At 32.5% G+C, this 26,079-nt stretch overlaps 3 protein-coding genes and 1 non-coding gene across 5 annotated transcripts; 3 read left to right on the forward strand and 1 right to left on the reverse strand.

The window, feature by feature from the left end:
- The first annotated feature begins 6 nt into the window (after nucleotides 1-6).
- Nucleotides 7-79, forward strand: TRNAI-AAU. Its single transcript has one exon. It is a non-coding gene; the product is annotated as a tRNA-Ile (tRNA).
- Nucleotides 80-8,680: 8,601 nt separating this feature from the next.
- LOC106298478 lies at nucleotides 8,681-10,108 on the forward strand. The gene has a single exon (XM_013734612.1). It carries the CDS (start codon nucleotides 8,865-8,867, stop codon nucleotides 9,837-9,839), a length of 975 nt encoding a protein of 324 aa, XP_013590066.1. The 5' UTR covers nucleotides 8,681-8,864; the 3' UTR covers nucleotides 9,840-10,108.
- Nucleotides 10,109-21,201: 11,093 nt separating this feature from the next.
- On the forward strand, nucleotides 21,202-23,053 carry LOC106296904 (squamosa promoter-binding-like protein 6). 2 transcript variants are annotated; one of them, XM_013733156.1, is made up of 3 exons: nucleotides 21,202-21,374; nucleotides 21,720-22,274; nucleotides 22,352-23,053. In XM_013733156.1, exons 2-3 carry the CDS (start codon nucleotides 21,743-21,745, stop codon nucleotides 22,771-22,773), a joined length of 954 nt encoding a protein of 317 aa, XP_013588610.1. In that variant the 5' UTR covers nucleotides 21,202-21,374; nucleotides 21,720-21,742; the 3' UTR covers nucleotides 22,774-23,053. The 2 variants fall into 2 exon arrangements, with proteins under 2 accessions (XP_013588610.1, XP_013588609.1); XM_013733155.1 differs by having other exon boundaries at nucleotides 21,735-22,274; nucleotides 22,352-23,052.
- Nucleotides 23,054-23,177: 124 nt separating this feature from the next.
- On the reverse strand, nucleotides 23,178-24,915 carry LOC106296905 (protein CRABS CLAW). The gene is made up of 7 exons (XM_013733157.1): nucleotides 24,635-24,915; nucleotides 24,353-24,472; nucleotides 24,138-24,246; nucleotides 23,937-23,985; nucleotides 23,741-23,816; nucleotides 23,594-23,653; nucleotides 23,178-23,493 (listed from the first exon to the last, which is right to left on the reverse strand). The coding sequence occupies exons 1-7, from the start codon at nucleotides 24,731-24,733 to the stop codon at nucleotides 23,467-23,469; spliced, it is 540 nt and encodes a 179-aa protein (XP_013588611.1). The 5' UTR covers nucleotides 24,734-24,915; the 3' UTR covers nucleotides 23,178-23,466.
- Between the last annotated feature and the right edge of the window lie 1,164 nt (nucleotides 24,916-26,079).

Here is a 26,079-nt window from a genome sequence, read left to right on the forward strand (position 1 = left end):
TAAAAAGGCCTATTAGCTCAGTTGGTTGAGCTTCGTGCTAATAACGCGAAAGTCACAAGTTCGAAACCTGTATAGGCCATTTATTGTTTTATTTTTCACAAAGCTGTGTAAGCCCAGTAGAAAAAAATTCAGGAATTTTTTTTTTTGAGCGAAAACTTTCGTGAAAGTTATCATCAAAATAGTAAAGAAGACACTGTAGTTTCTTCCGTTTTAACCCTCACATACTGTCGTAACTTCAAATTCACAATATTTTCGTTTTAAAATTCAAAGCGATATGAAAAGAAATGAGAAAATGTGGTAAAAAGATAAAAGGCAGTGCGCGTCAAATCTTGAAAATGGGATGGATGGTGTGGTGGTTCTTTTGTGTTTGTGGCCGAAAAAATACATTCTAATAATAATCAAAAAGGGAAAAAGCCAATCTGGCAACGTAGTTCAAGCCACTCCTTTCATATCTTTTGGTGATTGATTACACTCTTATCTATCCTCTTCAATTTGATCAAAAAAAAATCTATCCTCTTCAATTATACATGGGAGAGAATATGGACAACTCCCCAGTCTGAAAGAAAACACACACATGGCCTATGGGCTCTTTCATCAAATATCTCGATAGCCAGTCCCTTTTGTTTTTGCTGATAGTCTGATACCCTCTTTTTGGACTAAACATGATAGTCTAATACCCTTTAGATCAGGAAATGAAACTAGACTAATTTTTGGAGTTGAATCGAATATTTTTTTAAGAAAATTCACAAATTAATAATATAAGTTTGGTTGACACCATACAACAATAATAAAATTTTATTTTATTTTATGAATTTGTTAAAGCAAAATAGTATTATTATCAAGTATCATTAGCTCAACCGAAAAAACACCATAAGCAAAGCCTAAAAATTACATGATCGACTGGGACAAAACTGGTTTCACTTTGGAGTGATTACATATTTCGGCATAGAACCTCATAGTAATAAACAAGTCATAGTATTGGTATTATAACTATAAAAAATCTGGTTTTAGATTAAAATACATAAAACCTCAATTATAAACGCAGTGGCAGATGTAGCATTAAATTTTGGAAGGGCAAATCACATATACTAAACTTAACCAAGAGCTCTTGGTCTAGTGGTAATGGAACTCTGGCTGGAGTACCCGTCCTAGGTTCGAGTTGTCTTGGCCACCTTCCCGCCTATAACCATGCGTGCCCGGATGGAAGGTCTCGTGGGGATTAGTCTGAGCTTATCGTCTGGGATCCCCACGGATATTAAAAAAAAAAAAAACATATACTAAAGTTAAAATGTAATTTTTAGTAGGAGAGATAACTAAAATTTGGATATATTACAAAGAAATCATTTCATGGGAGCAAGTGCCATCCTCCTGGTACACATCCGCCACTGTATAATTACAGATAGTAACTTGGAGCATTAGCAACTGCAGATGCATGTGAGAGAGGATCTCGCACAAATGTTTTAATTTTGTTATTTAAATTTTAAGTTCAAAAAAATTGAATGAATAAAAGAATGACACACGTAAAGAGAAAGTATGTAAATTTTTATTTTCAAGCTTCTATGCACCGAAACAATTTCTTCACTCTCTTTATTCCAATTTTAAAGTTTTAATTAATTTAAACATAAGAACTTCATTAAGAAACTACGGGGAGGCTGCTCTTATGGACAAGTTTTTGTTTTCGGCCATGTTCGTTTACGTGTCGCGCGACCTACGACCTGCGACATGCGACCTGCGACTGATCGCAAGTCGCAGGTTGTTGTTCGTTTTGCTGTCGCATAACATGCGACCTGCGATTGGTCGCATGTCGCAAGTCGCAGGTTGTTGTTCGTTTTGATGTCGCGCGACTGATCGCGCGACCAGTCGCGGGTTCCCATTCAAGTCGCCCGAAAAACAGCGACTAAAAATTAAGAAAATTTTGATCGCGCGACTGGTCGCAAGTCGCAGATCGCAAGTCGCGCAACACGTAAACGAACATAGTTTTAGTCGCAGGTCGCAAGTCGCAGATCGTGCGATACGTAAACGAACGTAATTTTAGTCGCAAGTCGCAGGTCGCGCGACACGTAAACGAACATGGCCTTCATAATTAAGCGGCCAACTACATAAAACGTTGAATAGAGATATATAGAAGAATGTCGAAAATATTTCATTCATTCAGATCAATCTCATAGTCCCTATGGTTTCTCTTTATATTAGTATTTTCTTGCAGTACTTAAGGTTTTATCTGGAATTTGGAACATCTCCGATTTCTGTCCACTTTATATTTCAAAATAGAGTTTGTAGTAAAATCTTCTCCATCACATTTCATAACAGGGTAAAATTATATAATTTGTAAAATGGTAATGATTCTTTTATTAATTGTTTTTACACCAAAATAAAACAGTGTTGGGATGAAACTCAACACCATTATGAAATTATTCAATTTTGGAAAAAATAATACATTAGAGATGCTCTTATCATATATACTGAATAGGGCATAAAAATGAATATACAATTTTTTAAGAGTTGGTGAACAGAATAGACAATTTCGTGGTGGTAGATCATGGTAGTTTTCATGATTATGCCTTAGTCGGCCAAAACTCATGAAAAATTGTCTTATTTAATTCAAAATTAACAATTTTCGTTATCAATAAAAAAAAGAATTAAATTGAAACAAGCAGATTACTGTTTCAAAAAACAAGTAAAATACTCAAAATAATGAATTTTGTTTAAACAAATCAAAACGGCTGTAAAAGTTAAGTTTAGAGATGAAATTGTCTAAAAATAAACTTTTAAAAATTTACAATTCTCCCCTTCAATAAAAACACAGAAAAACACAAAACATTTTAAGTGTCAAGTTCGTCACATATTAGACTAAATGCGGCTTATCTAACTTCTAGACTACCACAATTCATTGGTATTTTCTTACAAATTATATTATATATTATATTGATAATAGCCCTACGAATACTTTCTGATTTTTTTTAGTTTTTTTTGTTAACTTTTTTTTGACCGAAAAAGAGTTAAACATGCGTCTATTAAAGACACAGATCTAATCTCCGGGTGGAATGTGCAACCCACGGATGGATCCTCTTCCGGGTATTCAAATGGGCCGTAAACATGAGTCCATATCCGCGTGGCCAAATGTAAAGCTAATAATTTTGCATTAGAGGGAAGTCGATCCCTGGCCTGGACCAACATGGCAACTTCTCCTCTACCTCTAGTGGAAAACCTGTGGTTTTCTTTTTATTATTAACTTGTTAGGTCTGGATTAGTCCGTTTAGAAAATTTCAGAACAAGAAAATAGAATCTGAACAAGAGCTAACTTCTAACTGATGATACTAGCTGCTAAACATACTCGGATCAAGTAAATTAGAAGTTTATAACTAATACATACGTGAATTACCACTTGTAAACAACTTACTTATCAAAGAAAAAAGGTCCTTGGGAAGAGGTTTAACCATTGATTCTAATCTGAATCCTGTGTATGAGAGAGATTATGAGCCAAAGGGATTGGAACTTTCTTGTTACTCAAAAAATTCATGTGTGAATGAAAGTTGTGGAAGGTGAAAATGGTGGCCAGTCTTTCAAAGCCCACCACACTGTGTTGTCTCGAAAAGAAGGCATTGTTTTTCGTAATAGTTTTTATTTGTAGGGCCAAACATTTGAGCCCATTGTGAAAAATACGATAAACTTATTGGGCTAAATGGGCCCCGTTATAACTTATCGTGTTTCGGCTGTTTCATAGCTACTTGAATGATTTGCAATTGGAGCAGTGTTTTTAAAACCGGACCGGGAGCTGAACCGGAAATTTTTTGGGTCACGGTTTAATATGGTCTGACCGGGTCAAACCTGGTTCAATAATCTGGTTTAATATACTTTTAGTATATAAATTTAAAAATAATGTTAATAAATATGATACATAATTAAAATATAAATAACTTTTAAACATAAAACATTATAAATATGAACTAGTTTTATGTTTATATGGATGATTTATAGATTTTTGATAGTTTTCGTAGTTTAATAACTTTAAGATCTAATCCGGTTACGTGATCGGTTCATGGTTGAACCAATTATTAGATCCAACCTGTTTATATACCCGGTTCATGGTTGAACCCGGTCTAACCATCGGGTCGGTCCGGTTTTAACAACACTGAATTGGAGAGGATAGTTTCAGGGGCGGAAGATGAACACATGGGGAGTGTTTGATAGAAAGAGATGGGATTGGTGACAGAAGAATAGCCATAAGAAGCAACTTTAAGAGTGCTGAGGTTCACAATAAAAGAAAGCTACCTTACAATTCTCCCTCTTTTGTTGCCTTCACCAAAACCTCCAAACTCCAGATATTGACTTGACAATCATAGAAATATATTTTAGCAAAAAAAAGATCATAGAAATATGGGGGGATCTTTTATTTTAACAGAAACGTTTTTATATACATATAAAACTAAAATGATTCTTTCTTTATTGGTTAAAGAAAATATCATTATTTTCATGAATATCAAGGATTGGTTAGGTATGATGGAGATGTAGATGTAGATGCAACTGTCCACTACAAAACCAGGGGGATCAGGTGCTCTTAACATATCCTTTTCAACGTGTACGCCTCATGACAAAGCTCTTCCCTAGTTATGTCTTTGTTGTTGATTGCTGTACAACCAAAAACATGTCACGTGCCATCTCCCTTGACATGTCTCCGCACGTGTGGGCTCGAATCTCATCTTAACCACTACTTACTATTCGTGGCATGTCTATCTATGTCATGCCTTTGTAACCATTTAATATGGAATCTATACAACGTGACGTTGCCTCCTTCCAGAGCCCGGTTTTTTTTTTCGAAATTTAAACTATATTAAAATTAACCAGAAAATCGGGAATAAAGTTCCAAATATATTAAAAAATTTCGTCATCTCGTTTGCAAGCTGTCTTTCCCCTGATTTTCCGCATCGTCGCCGCAGCTCTTCTCATCCCCGCCACCTTGTCGTCTGCTGTCCTCACCGTCGCTCCTCCTCTTAAAGTTAGTGGAGAAACCAGATCTGCTCAACATTTGTGTGAGTCCAGCGGATCTCGTCACCTTCATAGAAGCACAAAAACGGATCTCGTCACCTCCTCCACGGCTCAGCCTCTCACGCTTCCCCCCTCAGTGACTAACACTTCACCCCCGTCAAGGTCTAGCTCATGCTCTTCATTCTCCGAGAAAGTTCCAAACTTTAGATCTATTTTTTTCAAATGGGTCTGGGCTTGGTTCTTTATTCAATTAAGCTTGCACCTCCATATCCTCTTCACTGCCGCTCCTCCTCCTAGCCACCAACTTAACTCCTCCACCGGCTACTCAACCTCTCTTCCAGGTTCCTCAGGCCACAGCTCCTTCAACGAGACATCCCGCCAGGCCAGAGTTGGAAGTTTAGCCTCAGTCTACAGGGTTCACATAGCCCAAAGCCGTGATGTTATGCTTGATTTAGTTTCATTGTTGTGTCAGATATCACAGGCCAGTAGAGATTACACAATCTCTGCTCCATTGCTCATGAATATCAGAGCCAAATTTAGGCAAAAGAGAGGCCTTTTCCTACCGCTCTTGGCTATGGTTCTAGAGTCATTCAACTGCTCTTGCCGACCAAAAGCTTTCGAGAGAGTTCCATCGAGAAACTGGGACAAGATCTTTCCGCAATGTTCCTATCAGTTACATACACCTTATCTGAAGTAAAGGAGAGTCTCTCATCATCAGTGTTGGTGTCCACCAACCATCTTCAAACCCGCTGTTCAGGGTCCCCTGTTGTCGGTTCATATTCCGACTTTAGTATGTTCTTTGGAACATCAGTTTCAGGGTCTAAAGTGAAGCATCTCTACGGGTATCTTCACCCCTTTAACACATCTATCGTTCTTATTGTTGTATTTTTTGTTTATTGTCTAGCCGTTGAGATTACCTCCGGCTCTGGTTGTAATCGTTTACCGTTCGGAATTTAAATTAATATAAGCTTTCGTGACAAAAAAAAGGTTCCAAATATAAACCGACTCATACAAAACTATATGATTCAAACTTTTTCTATTTAGTTTCGGTCGACCCATATCCGCGTTCCGCCAGAGGTCTGAGTCGAGTATCCTCGGTTTTTTCTTCTTTATTTACATTTTCTTTTGTTATTAAAAAACAGCTTTCTGATGTTATTCGATTAAAATATTAATACTGTATTGAGAAATCCTCTATAGTATATCTCACTAGTCTTCGTAACACATCCGATCAGCTGTTTTTTTTTATATCAACTTATTTCATTAATTTGAATGGGATAGTACATAATCTTCTTGAAGAAGAGTTGTTATGTTGTTTGGTACATAGTAATGAAATAAAAATGAATCTCGGTTTGGATTTGAAGTTGCCAGCTTATCTGCAACCTTGTTTGATCTTCTGTTGATCCACTGAAATTCAATTGCTTCAAACTTCTTACTTCATTCTCTAATATCTTTTGTCCAATTATAAACTGGAAAATGAAGCTTATTGTCTTGTAGAATTTCTTTTGCCGTCTTGCAATCTATTTCCATGATTACCTTGCGATGACCTATGCTCCAACAATGTTGAAGCGCCATCAGGATAGCATGTAGTTCACTTTCCAGAGGCCTTTGTACTCGTTTTCCAATAGCTTGTGCAGCACCTCTATAGGTCCCGTTTGAATCCCTCACAATCCAACCTGCAGTTGTTAGTGTTTCTTCATTAATAAAGCTTCCATCTGTATTACATTTTATCCATCCCTGTGGAGGCCTTCTCCAATGACCCTGTGTTTGAACTGTTGTAATATTGTTCCTCTGATCAACCACATTCATCTCTGCATCATCAATCAGCTTCCACTCCTTTGCATCACTCTTAGCATATCGTATGATATTCATCCAATGTGTATGTTTTTGTTGGAAAACTAACACATTTCTCCCTTTCCATAATCTCCAAAGGATCCAGAGTGGTAGATCCTGAAAATGCCTTAACCTTGCTGACATACAAATCTGTAGACAGGCTCCAATTTTATCTTCTAAACTGGTCAAATTATTGAGGATCGTCAAGTTTGAAATTCCTGAAGCTCTCCATATCTGCTTTGCATACTCACATTCAAAAAATATGTGATCTTCTGTTTCTTCAGCATTACAACATCGTCGGCATACTGCATCTCTTATCACATGTCTTCTTTTCAAGTTGCTGCCTGTAGCTAATGAACGGGACATAAGTTTCCAGAGAAAATGTTTCAGTTTAGCTGGAGCTTTTGTCTTCCAAATCTTTACTTTAAGCTCGACATTCCCATATGTAGGTATAGGTTGTTCCGATCAGCTGTTTATGAGAAATTTTTATCTCTTTATTCCTAAAACTTGTTTTTAGTCTTTGTTCATGATTAAGTAACATCCTGCTACACTAAAGTGGATTCCAAGATTCTATATTGTTTTAGACTAGATTATACCAAACTTTATTGGCCATACAAATGGTAGAACAACTCGGATTATGATAAATTCAAACTCATAATATTCGGACAAGTCTACTTTTGTTTATGCCCTAAATATTAACCAAATAATTCATTAAGTTCAATACAAAAGAATTTTGACAGAGATACCATAACACCGTACCATATTGCTCGTATAATATGTTTCTTCGATGTTTTCACAAAATCTCAGAAATCCAGCTAAGCGACTAATAATATATGTAAAAGACAAAACGAAAAAGTCACCAAACGGTTCTTTGAAAAATCGAAGAAATACTAGTAGTAAATTTAAAACTTTCACCCATCAATAGACTTGGAGTTTTTACAATGATGAATTTAATAGCAATATGATTACTTTTTGTTTAGTATCACTATTACAAATTTAAAATTGGATCTCTCTTTGAAGGGTATTGTACTACATACTTTTTTGGGTATTAAATACCCTAAATACTGACCTGAGAGTGATTATAAAAAGATCATTAACTTGACTCTCATAATTATTGAATAAAGATTTAATTGTCGTGGATGAGTGACTTCAAAGCTCTTCTTCAAAAGATAAGAAACACACCCACAATGTTTATTTTACTAAATTAAAGAGACACACGTATTCAGATTCTAAGAAAAATCTTGATCTACAAAATTAGATTAAATTCACGAAAGATTTGTTCAAACAGACATTTATACATTAGTTAGAGTCTTAGAACATTTCTAAACGACACTCTATAACTTCAAATACGAAGTTTTTTGTTTTTCAAAAAAAACTCAAAATTTCAAATTTGAAGTTTCATATTTTTATTTGCATTTTGATCCCTACAAACAATTACACATCACATTTATGATTCATAAATATTTTCTTGGTATAAATAGAATTTAATGGATTCATGGGTTTTGTGTGGATTGCTGTACATAACCGAACAAGTTTTCGAAAACCAAGGACAAATTACAAAAAAAAAAAAAAAAAAAAAAAAAACTTCAAAGTTGGAATCCAAGGCACACCAGAGAGGATAGCCCCCACCCACATTATCATAAATACAATCAATTAATTTCCTACACCTTATCAGAAAGCTAATAAAATCAAATGAGCCCACCTTCTCCTTCAATTAAGTTCTTCACTCACGCATTTAGTGGGTCACACAAAACTCTTATGACATATGTCCCTCCAAATTTCTAACTTTTTCAACATTTAAACCATTTGATTTGTAACCATTCTAAATATATAAACTATCGTAATCCACTAATATTATTGACGTATGGATATCGCATGATGTATACGTTTTACGACCCGTATATTCACATACTTAATGATGAAGGACTCACAAGTCACATTATTTGTTGTCATATAAACCTAAACACCTTATATTTCATTCTATCATATACTGTAAACTTGTTCCTCCTTATCATCCAAGTATCTCATCTTCAAACCCTAATTAAATAATGTCCATGAAAGGGATCTCATCATTAGAACCAGATAAGGTCTCCAAGAGAATGTCTTCTCACAAGCGCACTGATGCTTATTCGGGCGAGCTCGACGTGTTCGAGGCCGCCGTATACTTCTCCGGCTACAACGACTTCTCCTCAGGTGACCATAGACACACACAAAAGTATAGCTATAACGCTGCGAGAGAGGAGAATCGAAGGAGATGGGGAATATTAGGAGGAGGGAGAAGAAGAAGCCTTGATTTGCCGATGAGATATTCCGAGCAGGTGCATCATCTTCACCAAGATCATCCTGAGAAACAAGAAGTTACAATAATCAAAGAGAGGTTTGGTAACGTGAGACACAAGCAACCAAGCTCGCCTGGTGGGAGAATCGCCAGCTTCTTGAACTCTTTATTTCACCAAGCGGGCTCGAAGAAGAACAAGTCAAAGGCAAAGCCAACGGACCGAGAAGTCGAAGAGGAGATCCCTGGAGGTGGATGGATGAGGAGGAGGAGAAGAAGCAGTATCAGCCATCTCTTAGGCTCAAGCAAATCTAATTCAACAGCCACAACGACATCATCATCATCAAAATCTCTGTTCTCGTCGTCAAGCTCGGGTTTCAGAACTCCTCCTCCTTATTTAAACACTCCCACCAAGAACTACAAGCAGTTCTTGAATTTCACTTCTACCACAAACCAAGTGGAAGTACTGGAAGAAAAGAAAATAAACAAAGAGTTGTCTTGGCTTGATGAGAAACTTAGAGTGATGGAAAACCTCTCAGAGAAAGATAAGTTTTGGGCTGACCATGATGGTGATATTGATGATGATGATGAGGACCGGAGAATAAAGAGCAAGGGAAAGGATGATGATGGAATGGAGAGTGATTCAAGTTCTGATCTCTTTGAGTTGCAGAACTACGAGTTGTCTCGTGGAGGCTTGCCAGTTTACGAAACTACCAATGTAGCTAACATCAACAACACTCATCTATAATCTTTGTTTTGGAGTGTCATGATGAAATCCATCAGATCTTGGTAAAAAACCCATAAAACAATAATTATATTAGTTGTTCTTGTCTGATCGATTATATGTAATATTCTTTTGGATTTCTGGGATTTGATTGTGGAAGTTTTTTTTTTTGGTATGAGATCTGAGGGTAGATTTGATAAAATACCTTCTCTCACTTGGATTTTGTTTCCAACTCGTTACGTGTATTTTTCTTGTAAAATATTTTTTTTTGTATAAATATTGTTAATATTTTATTATCAGATTACGTGGTGAACCATTTTTTTAGCAGACATATTAGAGAAATTCGGTGAAGAAATTTGTCACTTTGTTACATCAACCACCGGAAAATAAGTGAGCTATGTTTCGGACCATACAGTATATCGTTAATAATAACTGTAAATACGATCAATGAATAAGAGCCTGATGTCAGAAAAAAAAAAGAATAAGAGCCATAAAAACATATGGGGGACTACGGGACCGATAAAAATAAAGAAACTGGCCGGGTACTCACTTGGTTGTTTTTCTCTTACATATATTAATTTGTTAGTTAGGAGTCTTTTTTGTCGTCGGTTATGAGTTATGACGCCACTAGTTCTCACCTTAAGTACTTAACGATGGATCTGTCACATGAAAGGAAAGAAAACAAACAAAAATTGGGGAACAACAACGTTATCCACATGTAAGTTCAGTTGTTCATACTAAGAAACTTAAATATTATATTAATAAGAATTAGCAATCAATGGCTTATTTTTAGAGTTGTCATAGAGCTTTGATAGATATGACAAAGTATAACTAATGTTTAGGTCGAAGATTGATTTAACCTTAAAAGATTAATTATCAATTGCTTTAGATAAATCAATTTATTAACAAACTGATCGAGGACAAAAGAGATATCCAAAGCTTTTTGACATGCATAGATTGCGCTTGCTTTTCAAATTTCTCAATTTTACCTATAAATTAATGCATGCATATATACGCACTAGTATAGTATAGCCTTTCAAGGACAATTATGATGTGTTGGTCGTTAAATAAGTTATCTGACTACAACTCTTTTTTGAATGCGACCGAAATTCGTTCTATATTGTTTTCGTTTAGAAAGACGCCTTTGTTGATTTGAGTAGTGTACAATATGGTGAAATAGAATTTTGGAACAAAAAAAAGAAGCTAAATAGCGATGAGAATTCCATTTACTGAAAATATACTTTTGGGATTCTGCCAAAAGATGATCCCATTTTAATCATATAATAGGTAGGTTAAGGAAATGTTTTTTTCTTTATAGTATTACATCAAATATATAATTATTTGGGAGATACGTTTCTTGTAAGTATTTTCTATAAGTTTTCGATATTTACTAAGTAATCCAAATCAAACAGACAGGAGGGTCAAATGTATAAACAATAAACTCATGCCGAATGTGAAAAAAGAGAGAGACAAGAAAACTCATGGAGCTACAAACAATGATACATGTCACCAATATACACAAACTGGGACATATGAAATAAATAACGTAGTGGGTGGAGGGTCCAAACATGTGATTATCATAAAGTTGAGGTAATTATGCAAAGTAAAATGATATGATAATGAACCTTGCATGTAAAGACACTTGCAAATGGCGAGTTTGCATCTAGAGCATCTTTACCGGGGTAGCTTAGGAAGAAGGTGCTTAGAAAAAATTAGTTTAATAGTCGGTGGGCTCCACCCAAAATGTAATAGCCGCTGCTTGATGCTCCCAGATAAGCGTCGAATTATGTGGATTGTTTGCACTGTTCGCGGGCCTCACCGACACGTGGCGGTCCGCGATTGGTTTTTTTTTAATCAGATAAAAAAAATAAAAAAATAAGCATGCGTTAATGATGCTCTTAGGTTCAAGAACTAATGATTTACATCATATATGTTGTCATATATACCAATTTTACTTATTTAGATTTAGGTTTATTTTGTTTCCGCTTATTTTATTAATTAAATATTAATTCAGTATTAAAAAAATTATTTTTGAAGTAGAAATTTCAACGATCAATTATTTGCAACTCGATCTTTATGTTTATCAAAGAGTTAAATTTAAGTTTAATTATTATTAGATCTTGATCCGCACAACCGTACGGTGCTTATTTTTATTTTTGCACACATAAACATTACTAATTGTTTAATATAAAATTTTAAAAGACAGTAATTTTATAGTTTACATGCAATAATTTAATTTATTTGTGTTGAATTTTCAATGATAGCATATTTCAATCATGTGATACAAAATTCTAAATTGAAAATCTTATTAGTTAAAGATCAAAAACTTAATTGAAAAATATTACAGTAAATTAATATCACAATATTAATACCAAATTGTACATGAGTTTAATTATAATTACAAAATTAATTAGATATTTTAAAGGTTTGTTTTAGTTAAAATGAAATATAAATAAACACAAAATTAACTAAATATAATTCGAGTAAAAATGAAATGTACATATATGTTATAAATAAACACGAAATTAATTAAATATTTAAAATGTTGGTTTTAATGCAAAAATAAATATATATTTATATTGTACATATATGATATAAATAAACACAAAATCTATATTGTAAAAAAAAGATATGAACGATTTTATTCAGATATGATTTCAGAGAAAATATAGGAATATCTAATTAATTTGTTTGTTAAAAAAATTCAAATATTTATAAGAAAAGAACCATTTAATTAACTTTCTAAGAGTGGTCCAAAATAAAAATATCACACATGAATTGAGTCGTGATTTCTGTTTTAATAGTATAATAAATCGCTTAATCTCTTGGTTGGTTAGAGATCTTTGACTCTCCATAGATTTCTTCTCATTTAATAATAAAATATATATGAGAAGTATGAAAGAGAATTTTGAAAAGAGAAGAGAGATGGAGAGACGTACCTCTGCCTAGCGACCGACAATACAACTTCGGAAACTTACATGAAATGTGTCCACTCACAATTGGTTGCATTTTTCTCTATTTAAATTTTAATTACAAGATCTCGATCCGCTTTTTGTTTTCATTTATTTTTATATAAACATTTTGTTTTCAATTCTAAATTGGTATATATTATAATATATACGTGTCTATCAATTTTTAAAACATAAAAAGTTTACGGTATATTTTTTTTCGTTGAATAGATTGTTTCAAACTTTCACATGTATTTGTATCTTCTTCTATATATATAGTTTCAGATTATTATTTCATATTAAAATCGTAACTATATAGATAAAGATTAGGAAAATATTTTTTTATTGTCATATTCAAAAATATTGTAACATTTCACAAATTTAGAAAGTTTTTAAAAAATTAAATTTTTCTCCTCATAGATTTCTATTATCGAGTAAATAATTAAACACTTAGTTTTTATTTAATTTTTAAAATAAACTATATAGTTTTAAATTTGTTTTCATTGGCTTAAGGTAGTAAAGATTAATCACTGTTAGATCATATGTTTTTTGTTATTTAAAAAAAAATCTTTATAATTTTAAAAGTTAACATCAACGAATATTTAAATAATTAACATATGGAAGGTATAATATTACAACATTAAATTATATCTATTTAATTTATACTATCTATAAATCCAATGAATCATCAATTGTTTAAATCCAATTATTGATAGTTCAATAAAAATTTATGTAGGCCCAAAATTTAAATGATAAGATTAGAGATTAAATGTAACATGACTTTCTAGAAATATGTCTATTAGGTCTATTTCTTAAAAAATCACATATGAATCAAGGTTGTGACTTCTGTTTTAATATATAAAAGATTATAAATTATATTAATATACTTCGTCTGTTCCTAAATATAAGATGTTTAGGTATAAACAAACATATTAAAAAAACTACTTTTTGTCTAGAAATTATCATTAAAATTATAAATTAATGTATTCAACCAATTACAAAATAGACTATTAAAATATGACTGAGTACACAGTTTTTAATAAAACAAAAATTATCTACGAATATGAAAACATCTTATATATTAGAACATCAAAATTATGTAAAGCATCCTATATTTAGGAACAAAGTAATAATTAGGGAAAATTGGAAAAATGAGACACTTTGAACTTTTATTTGCCACAATAGGACTTCTGATATTTTGGGCAATTCTAGACATATTTTACTCTTCTTTTATGGGAAAAATAGTAAACTAAATTTTAAAAATGTTAAAAAATATGAAAACTATTGGAAACATAAGTATGACAATATATATGTTTAAAAGTTTTTTTTTTAAGTGGAATCATATTTTATTTTATCTTCTAGCTACAGTTAGAATACTCATTCTGGTAATTTACTTAGTCTAGAAATCGGATACTAAGTTTTATACATAGATATATCTTGGGTATACAACGTAAACTAACATTTCTTGTATATTATAACAAGTCTATAATTTGTTACGTTATAATCAAGAAAGATGTCTTCAGTCTACCTACAGCTTGATAACAACATATAGCCACAACTCAACGATATATCTTGGCTAGATTACGTACCATAACATGTTCTGCTTTTTACGTTATATGACGCATATAGGAAGAATATGTTTCTCACCTACTCTACTGTGTTCTGCGTAGGTAGTATACATATTCTAGGTAAATCCGTAAAATATGAAAACTTCCATATTCAGCTAAAGATGTTTCCTAAATCTAAACTAAATCTACCCTAAATCTCTCAAAGAATATTTTCTCCCACGTTTTTCTCTCGAAGAACTTGCAGTGACTAAGACATGCTTCAATGAGATCAAAAGAGATAAAAACAGCTAAAACCAAAAGTATTTGAAGTTGAAAGAAATGTCTTTTCGCCATCTACTTTCCAAGTTGATAAAGCAGCTAAAACTAAGAGTATTTGAAGTACTCAAATTCTAAGTGTATTATTTTTTGTGTGTTTTCTGTCTTTGTATCCTCTGAGTGAAAGAGTACATTAAGGTTGAACCCTCTTAATGGCAATATCGAATATAATGTTATTTAGGGATTTGTTTAGGGTTTACGGTTTGTTTATAGTTTGTTTAAGGTTTAGGAATTTGTTTAGGGTTTCTTTAGGGTTTGTTAATGGTTTATTGCATATGACTATGGGTTTGGGGGTTTGTTTAGGGTGTAGTGATTCTGACCAAAAACTACAAAGAGTACTTAAATATTCTTTTGCAAAAACTAACAACATACTTAAACATTCTCGAGTCTTTTACAAAAACATTCTTGATATGTCTCCCTTGATAGTGACTGAAACGTTTGTAGCTCATACTGTGATTCTGAAGATGCATGAGAGACAGTACCACATGAGGCTTCTTACTTTAACTCTGACTAGTCTGTGAGAGCCTCAGCAATTGTGAGGACCAATAATGGCCGAGGCAGCATCTAGATAAAGATGATACACAGTAATTGAGACTCACAGTTACATTAGTGGAGGCTCTTGTTCCTTCTTCTTCTTGTCTCACAATCCATTAGTAAAGCTTCTCCTGTAAAACAAGAAGAAGAAGTCAAATTCACTGGAAAAATTTAAATGTCAAAATCACATGAAAATGTGACGAAAACAAGAACGCTGAAACATTCTGAAACGCAGCCACCAAAGGAGAAACTGTGGGATTCATGATTCGAGTTGTTCATATACCACTAAACATAACTACAGTAGACAGTTTAGATATCAAAGGACACAACTTCGTATCAATAAGACTGCGTAGCTTCAAAGATCAGAACATAAGACCCTAATGAATGAAGTCGCTCCTATTTCTATCTAATTTTTCAAATACCTTGGCCTGAGTAACAACAAAAATAAGCACTTCGAGATCAAAAGACCGCAACTTTGAAACAGTAAGACTGCTTAGATTATATGCAAAGAACATTGAATATAATGCCTAACATCTTCTATGATTAATTACCTGGAAAAACAAAATTTTCCAAAGCAACACAAGAACCAAGATTAAATAAAATACCTCAACATCTTCTATGATTCATTACCTGGCTAAACATCTTATTGATAACCAAGAAAGAGAAGAAGAAACATAGAACAAGAAACAGAGAAGAAGATAAAGAGAATAGAGACGACGAACACTTAACCGTGTGAAGAAGAAGAAGAACTCGAAATCGCCATTGAAGAGAAAGAAGGAGATCGGCGGAGAAGAAGATAGGTTAACCCGATGTCTTTACTTTTTTTATTTTATGGTGTATTTTTATCTATTTTTTTCCTTCAGTTTTTTTTTAATATTAAATCAATTATTATTAATTCATATTAATTGGTTAATTTTAAGGGTATAATAGTATTAACAGAAATCTAAATCCTATTTTCCTAAATAATCTTCTAAAAATCTTGTTGAGACAAACTTAAGTCGAAAATGTCATATTTTTCCAATTTTCCTTAATAATTAAGAAGTAATCGGTTTAGAAACGTCAGCGATGATGATGCTCTAATAGTGCTCTCAATATTTGTGAGCATGAAGCTCAAATTACTCCGATGTCTTTAAGGTATGTACCAACAGTAGTATAATACTGTAATAAAGAACTAGGAGTGGAGACTATGATGTAAAATTGGATGGTATTTTTGATACAACGTTAACATTAGAGGAAAAAACTTACTAGGCTAATATATTGAAAAATATGTCAAATTCAATTTAACTGAATTTTAAATAAAAATTTAAAATTCATATTTGAATAATAGTGAATTTTTCACTTCTAATATAAATCATCTCATTCGTGTAATGGATTATTTAGCTTCAATTGGTTTCTCACCATTTTTTCATACCTTTTTAACTAGCTAGGATATTTCAACGTCGTTTTAGAATTTTTGAAATTCTTTCGAGCTGTAGTTTCAAAGATTCAAGTGAAGATTATTCGCGGATTTTCTATTACGAGCAGTTTACTGTTATGGTTGTTCATCTTACCGTCGAGTAGTTTCCGTTGTAATCGTCGAAACGCTTTAGATTTTAATTAATAAATTTTTTCTCCAAAAAATCATCTAAATCATCTCAAATCTTGAATACACCTATTGAATTTTATATTTATTTTATAAATGTAATTATATCGGAAATATTATTGACGAGCTCTATTCTCTTTGGCTTTGATCTCAAATGTTAAGTTCAAAATATCATTTTTTCAAAAAAAAAAAAAAAGTTCAAAATATCCGGACTTTTAGTCGTATTCAAAAGTTATTAATAGAAATCATTACTCATCTTTTCACTGCACTTTTGACTCTACACGGTGACTGTTACTTCTTGGAGTACTTATTTAAAAAAAAAAAAATTTGAGAAATTTTCGTGGAAACTGGAACTATTGACGTGGGACAGGCCAACCATAAAGAGATAAATTCGAACGTAGCCCATTGTTCTTTAAGAAAAAAACCTACGTTGCCCATTGTTAATGGGCTTTGAGTTTTAACCTTCGCATTTTGATGGACTTGGCTTTGCATACGTGACATTGGGGGCTGGGAAAAAAATTTGAATCCGAAGAACCGAACCGAACTCGATCTGAAAAAGTAATATTAAACCCGAACCAAAATTGACTAAATATCTTAATAGGTTCAAAATTTTAGTATCTAGAAAATCGAAACTGAATCCGACCCGAACCAAAATATTTCGGGTACCCAAATGTATCAGAAGTAGATTAATATACCTATATATGTGAATTATTTTTAGATTTAATGTATATTAAGAACATCCAAAATATATAAGATACTCTTATGTTGTCCAAAATACTTGAAAATGTATACAAATAGTCAAAAGTAAAAATCTAAAATATACTCAAAACACCAAAAACACTTGAAATATTTATTGATTATCTATCCATATATTTAAACCAAACTAACTTATATGTTAAATTTATGTATTTTGACATATGTTATTCAAACTTATATTAAATATATTATTTTGTTTATAGATTTAAAAAAATTTAAAGTATATAATGAATTTAAACATTTTAGAAATAATTTAAATGGGTTATCCGAAACCGAACCGAACCAGCAAAGATACAAACCGAATCCGAACCGAAATTTAAAAATATCCGAGTGGGATAAAATCTTTGGCTCCGAAAATCTGAAACTCGAATAGATCCGAACCAAATCCGAATGGGTATCCGAACGTCCACCCCTGCGCTGACATGCACCAAAATTTATTTCTCAGTTATTTTCGGCTCCGTTTTTTTTATTATATATAAACTGTCTTTTGACGCAGAAAATAATAATATATGCCTGAAAAACAATTATTGAAAACGGTCACATCTTTGATCTTTCAAACTTATAATCATGTAAAAAATATCAGTATTCAAAAATGCGGTGCCTGAGCCGATCCCATGTCCAAGTATACGCTACGCTCCACGGTGTATGTCCGTGACGAATTGTACCAGTTCAGTGACGTTATGCGGTGACCGCGTAATAATCACATCAACCGTGGTTTAAGAAAATGCAGACATATTATGCTCTGTTTTTCTACGAATTATGCTGTTTAGAAATCAGAAATCTCAAAATTGTTTGGTTTTATGATTTTAAAGCTTTATGTAAAAATCTACAATAAAATCAAGGTAAAATCGACAACAATGGTGGAAAAGGAAACCATAGGCGCAAATTAGGTCAAAAACAAAGAAGTAGACAATGGTTGAAAGGTAATTTCGTGATCCACTAAATCTAAAATCAAATTAAATTAATTGAAACTATAAAAATTGAACTTAAGAGCATCTTCCCCTTAAAATTTTATTTTTTCTTTCAAAATAAAGTAACTCTATAATGGAATTGAATACCCAATTTTTTTGAAATAAAAAATAGAGTAACGAACAACAAAAATATAAAATCAACCTTTTTATTTCATTATTGAGTAAAAAATGTAGTGGAGTTATAGAAAATTTGATTTTAGATGCTCTAAATGCATGGAGAAGGAAATAAGCCAAATGCCACAAGACCAATTCACGTTTCACAGTTCTGATTTAACTTTTACATTGTTTATTTTATTTTACTTAATCCAAATTAAATTTAATATTCTATGGATATGAATATTAATTTTCATATATTCTTTGATATCAACCGCATGAGTTGTGCCTAACGCAATTTCGAACCTCGAAAAATTTTACTATAACAAACAAGAATGAAAATGAAACAAAACTATAAAGTAATTTCTTAGGGCTATAAAGTTTTTCAGATCACACTAAAGTTATAAAAAAAAAAACTATAAAGTAATTGGGACTAGCTTAGATTCCATCACCTGAAAAGTGCGGTTAGTTGGCCAACATGATGTGCTCTGGCTCCCACCAAAACTAAATAAAAGAAAAAGAAAAAGAAAAAGGGTTGATTTTGTAATAAAGCAAAAGTTTTGTAAAACTTCTGACGATTGCGCCCACGCACGATCCACCACTAATCTCTTCAATTCGGTCATTCTCAAATATTTTTTGTATTCTTTTCGCGAACCCAAAGTTTCTTTTTCTTTTATGGAAACCCCAAACATTCTTCTTCTAACTTATGCATTAATATGGATATTATTTTTTTGAAACGATTTTATTTAATAGCTATAACCAAAAATTAATGTTCCCAAGTTGCTATATAATATTCTTCGTAGGTTGTTGCTTTTTATTTTTAAAATTGCATAGCCACCAACAAACCAAATAATTATCAAAAGTTTGTTAGAATACAACCCAAAGATGTTTAAATTTTGGATTGTGGGTCGTGACAATGTCCATTGTGATCTATCTGGGTTTTTATTATAGTGAACATATTTATGGTCTCAATTAAGTGTTTGAGATAATGTGAACAAATGACATCAGTAATCAGTTGTGCTGCCTGTCTTTAATACATGCAAAAGGTCTCTAATACATGCCACCGTCGTCCTTATATGCTGTATTTGTGAATTAATTCTTTAGGTATTATACCAATAACAACATTATAAAGTCTTTTTCCGAACATTAGAAAATGATCTACAATGTTAGAAAATGCAGTCTATACGTCGGTTTGGACTTTGGATGGGTCGACGCTTCGAGGTAGTCAGTCGTACCAATTTCATATTATATAATGTTTTATGTGAATTTATATAAATCAAACATATAATAATGTTTAACCAAATATGTGGTGTATGAAGACGTCTAGAAAGATTTTAAACATTAATATGAAAATTATAATATAAATATAATATTATATTTATTATTATTTAGTTTATGCATTTTTATTTTAAGTTGATTATTTTAAAAATAATTTAAACTTATATGTTTATTCATCTTTATATGTTTAAATATATTTTATTTTCTTATAGTTTAAAACCATTTATATATGTTAAACTATATTTTATACCTAAAGTTTGATATTTCAGTATATTTTATATTAATTTTCTTAAACTAATATATATATATATATATATTCTAGATCTTATTTAGGTTCATCTACCATCTATTAAGTGCTTAGCGTGTTTTATAACAATAAACATATATATACAAATTTAGATGTGCTAGAACAACTTCACTAAAAGAATTTCAATTTTAGATATCTCACAAAAAATTGTATCCGAAAATGAAATATTCATTCAAAAATATTTTATTTGAGATATTTCTAGATGAGTCAAAATACATATTCTTTTAAACATAATTATTTTATTATTTTTTGTGAGAAATTTAGTTTTGAGAATTGTTGCAGTATAAGTTAAGTGTTCTAGGTATATGAGCTGCGCCTAACTAATTCTTAGTTGGTCTTTTTGGGTTTGAATAGCAAGTTGTTTTGTGGCTGTTGTTGTATCAATCCAATGATATTTATATTGTCTCTAGTTCGTCTGGTAATTTTTAATAATTTATTAGTTATAGTCTCTAGATAAATAAATTTATGTCTACATATGTATATGTGATAATTATCTTTGGGCAAAACAAAATTCATTAATGGAAATTTAAGATTATAAAATTAAAATTGAAATTTCTAAAAGATAAATTATTATATAAAGAATTATATGCATCATAAATAATCAATGTATAGTTTTCTTTTTATGTATTTAAATTCTCTGATGCAAAATGTGTATTTTACTAGTAATTTTTGGATAAAACTTGCAATAATACGTATACGATGAAATGAAACTTGGAATTCGTGTAAGAAAACATACATTATTGATTTTATCTTTACAAAATTTGATATTGTTTGCCATTAGTAAATGTGATAACCTTTGCACTTCAACATTTTCATTTGTTATCTCCTTTATCTTTGGAGTAAAAATGGAGTTTTGCATTGAAGATTCTCTAGTAAGATGTTGATTTCAGTTTTTTTTTTATACGGTGTCTCCGATCATTATTGTACCCAGTAAATACGGTATCCATAGATTGCCTTTGAAGTTCTTCCAATACAAAAAAAAAAAGAAATTTACAGAGATGGAGAATTTTTATAAAAAGAAAAAAAAAAAGGAAAAAGGGAAAGGATGTGGGAGAAGAAAGATGGGTGGTGTAGTGGAAATCATGTTGACCACCCCAACCACTATTCTATTCTCCATTCGACTTTTTCTTTTATTTTCCCTACAAATCTATCAACAGAGTTCCCCTGTTCCTCTCTCTGTCTCATCTCTGTTATTCTAAATAAATCGGTTAGTATTTTCATTCTTTACTTATTATTTTTTGATTCTTCGATTTGGTTCTCCTGTTTACTTCCCAACAGACCCTTCAATTTGTATTTAAAATGGAATAGGGAAAGTCCAGTTTTTTTTTTTTTTGAGTTTCCACTGATCCTAGTTGGTTTCCCCTGTTTTTGATGGAAAAAAAGTATTCATTTTTATTCTTCGTTTCACAGTTTAGAGTCTGAATTTGATTGTGGGTTTGTCTCAATCCGATGAATAACTGAATCTTTCTCACTCACAAGGACAATTGAATTCTCAAAGACATTGAAAGCTTCCTTCTTTATTTGTTTGTTGAAGAAAACTGATTACGTTTAGTGTTGTAAGTTTCAGTTTTGCAGATGGATTCTTGGAGCTACGGAACCTTCCTTCTTCCTTCTGATTCCTTTCCTGAGAATCCAAGAACCATGGCTCAGGGACTCTCTAATGAATTTGACAAGGTTGATGATGTTAATGGACTCTGTGCTGTTTCCTCTTCTTCAAACTTGTCTAGTCTAGATTTCAAACTTAGGAGCTTTATGGATTACGGGAACTATGATGGTAATACTTCCTCCAGAGCTAAAAAGCCTCGAGCTTCTTCAAGCTCTCCCTTGTGTCAAGTCCATGGGTGCAATATGGATCTCAGCTCTTCGAAAGATTACCACAAAAGGCATAGAGTTTGCGAGGCTCACTCAAAGACTTCTGTGGTTATCGTTAACGGTATTGAACAGAGGTTTTGCCAACAGTGCAGCAGGTTTCATTTCCTCTCGGAGTTTGATAATGGGAAAAGAAGTTGCAGAAGAAGATTAGCCGGTCACAATAAGAGAAGAAGGAAGCCTTCTTTCTATTTCCTACACGGTAAGCAGCAGCAGCAGCATAAGCTTCTTCCTCAAGGTACAAAACTCTCTGCCTTTCTCCCTTTAGCCACTGATGTTATAGTCGCACTAACTTGATGGTGGTGGTGATGGCAGGTAACAAGTTTCATGGTAGGCTCGTGAGTTTCAAAGATGAGCCTATGTTTCCTGCGGAAAACATGAGTTTTTATTCACCGGAAGCAGCTTCTGGTGTATCTTCGATTTGGGACTTGCATGAGGCTGCGCCGCCACGTTATACTTGTGCTCACTCTCTTCTGTCAGCTCAGTCCCAGCAACACTTGTCTGAAACTCAAAACCAAACTCTCAATGCCTCAATAATAGACTATCATCACATGCAACCGTTGAGGACCGATCTTGGCAATAGCAAAACTGATTCTAGTTCATGTAACGGTAAAAGATCATCCACGGTTGATCTACTGCAACTTTCATCACATCTTCAAAGGATCGAGCAACAACAGAGGAGTTTTACTAATGATGATGTGAAGCACGAATATAATAACGAGCTTTATTTCCCCTAGCTCCTAACATAAAATGTTGCAACATTCTTATTCCTGTAAGACCGGTTTGAGACTTTCTTGATAAGGCAAATCTAAGCTGCATGGTTTGATTAGTAGAATAAAGATTAAGTCTGGTTACAAGTGTTTTTGTATCTGATCTGATCTTGTCTATTATTATTATTCACCAGTCTGAAATAAAAAAATTGTTTCAGATATCTATGCCTGCTTATTTCACAGTGTTTCAGTCCTTTTGTTTTTTTGTTATTTTTCAGACAGTTTGTATATAACGATGTGATGAATATTCGCTGTAAAAGTTAAATTGCCCTTTTATTTGGTTCTACACGTCATCTGAGATTCTCATATTCCAAGTTACGATGTTGAAAGTTACAAATCCTTTGGAAAATAATTTGTACTATAGATAGAGACGAGAGAAATAGGCAGAAATGTTATAGGATTAAGACAAACTTATAACGTCCCGACATGAACGTCCAGATGAACACAGCAACGTAATGTAGCTTTCATATCTAAGACAGACAGAACTAAAGATACTAAGGCAACATCATTTCTGCAGAGACACACAAATGAAAACACACCAACTTTAAACATCTAAAGCAACACAACATGAGAAAAACGACGCAGCTAACTAAACCCTTTCCAGAAAGGTTGATCTCGCACACGTGCGTTTATTATTTTTAGGCACATTTCCTTGGGCTATCACTTCTTCTCACCAAATCCAAAACCCTAAAACAAAAAAAAACTATTAAGAATCATTTTCGACAATTTGTATTATTTTTATATATTATATGTCCGTACGGAGACTGAGTTGATTTGTATAGCTTACATGGATGTTGCTGGCTCCGGAAGCAATGGAAGTAGGAGAATTGGGTATGTACTTAGCCCACTGTTTGTCACATATTTCAGTTATACAAATAAATTTAGTAAATATATAATTAGATCTAGTCGTAAAAAGTAACGACTGTTGTCTTACATTTTTGGCAGCAGCACTAAAAGCTTCGCGATGTGGTATTTCCGGATTGGCACTCTTGATACGTTGTATCTCATCCCTTTTTATTTTTATTTTTCAAAAAAGAATAAGGAGAAGAAGATTATATATATATATGATCGTATTATTCATGCATCAATTTTCTTAACTTGTAAATGAAGAAGAAATGTCAAATAATAACCTCATGAAGCGGTTGTAAGCCGATGGGAGTCTCTGCTTCTTCTCAGGAGCTGCAACACCAAACATAGACAAAAATTAATTTCTTGATAAATAATATCATCGTATATTTAAAACGACTACAATTACTCATAATCAGTCAGAAATGGTAAATAGTAGTGTAAGAGTCTTGTGGCTTAAGAAAAAAAAGAATCTGGTGGCTTACGTTTAACGACAAAGGGTGGTCTAGGAGACGGTGGCTGGTCACTGGAGGTAGAAGAGGAGGAGGAAGAAGAGCTTCCCTTCTTATACTCACTCCCATCAAAGCTCTGCATCTGCTTGTTCAAAAAATTAGACTCATCAATACCACTTTTAATGCATATGTATATATTAATAGCTATATATATGCATAAGTATATGTATAAGTCATGTTTTATGAACCTGAAGGGTGAGGCTGACATGGCCTTGCAGAGGAGGGGTTGTGGTGAGAAACGAGAGGTTACCACAATGGCCACATTTCACCGTTACAGTGTCAAGCATTCTCTTCATTGGTATCCCAACCTATATGTGTAGATATGATTAGGTTTACAATTAACTCGACCCCTTGAAAATAATACACATTGATACATAACTTCGCATGATTTGCTTACTTTATACAATTATACAAATCTATATGTACCATGCATGTAGGATTATATATTTATCTTTGTGTGGGTTATTTACCGCGAGGATGGTGTTGCAGATGCTGCACCGGACGTAGTAGAGATTTTCGGCTTGAGGTAGAGCCCTCGAAGCCATGGTTGGTTTCTCTTCAAGGTTCATGATCTTTACGAATGGGTTGAAAACCACACTTGGGAGAGAGGGAGAGAGATAAGAGGAAAAGTTTTCTAGAGTTCGGGTTATGGTTATTTTATGAGATACGAAGGGTTGTATATATAGCGAAGTTCAGACATAGCGAGACCATGGAAGTATAGAGAACGAGAGAGAGGCAAAGTTAGTTCAAGTGTTGGACGTATGCGCAGTCCAAAAATGCATTTTATTATCTATTTTACAGCTAATAAGAGCAGCTCCCGAGTCTAACAAGGGTTCTTGATATTTAGCATAAATGAAAAATTAACAAAATTAGGAGAGAAAACATACAAAAGTTCTAATCTAAGACATTTAAGAACTGGTTACTAATTTTATAAGACCGGCTATCAATTAAACAATGTTTTAAGAAGTTAACATAATTATAATATTAATATTTTTATTTTTTTAGAAACTGTCACAGATCCTAACCGTTAATCATTTTCTAATTTCTTAAAGGTTATAAAAAAACAAATAAAATGTTAAAACCAATAATTTTCGGTGTAGCAAGATTTTAGTGTAAAAAAAACATTTAAACTAATAAAACTAGGGTTTAGGCGACATAAATATAAATCCATCATTAACTGACTCAAAATCAAAAGAGAGGTATATTTGAGTGTAAAAATTAACTTCTTTCCTTATGTCATATCATATATAAACAAATATATATATATATATATATATATATATATTAAAATAAGGAACCGGATCTAGGGTTTTATGACTTTTATCTATGTTTCTACTGTTGCTAGTGATAGTACATACGTCCTCTGCAAAATCTTGCAGACGTATTTAATTTGCTTAAAAAAATCAAGACTTTAAATATCTCTCCTCGTACATTAGATTTTAGTACTATAATTAGGTGTATTGAAAATGATTCAACAGCGTTTTTGTATCTAGTATATGACTACTAATGGCGCCTTAATAATGAGTAATATAACTAGTCAAAATTAACCCAAATGAGGGAAAACAAATTAATCTAAGCAAGCAGTCTTACTTTTATATATATATATATATATTCATCAGCTTATAGGGCTGGGCATGAATACTCGTTACTTACCTTATATCCGCTACTTGAACCGTACTCGCCTTGTTTTTTCAAATACTTGTCGTTGCCAAGTCAAATATCAAATCGTTGAGTTTTGCTACTTACAAGTACAAGACAAATAATAAGTATCACAAAAAAGTTACGACTCGCCTTGATATTACTCGTTACTTGTTTATGACTAAAAATGATAACTAAACCATAAAAACCAAAGCCCTAAATAAATATTTCTTTGTTGTAAGAAGTAAACAATACTTTCTTATTGAATTCCATCTTT

Source organism: Brassica oleracea, chromosome C6 (assembly GCF_000695525.1).
Source record: "Brassica oleracea var. oleracea cultivar TO1000 chromosome C6, BOL, whole genome shotgun sequence".
In the NCBI taxonomy this organism is placed as follows: domain Eukaryota; kingdom Viridiplantae; phylum Streptophyta; class Magnoliopsida; order Brassicales; family Brassicaceae; genus Brassica; species Brassica oleracea.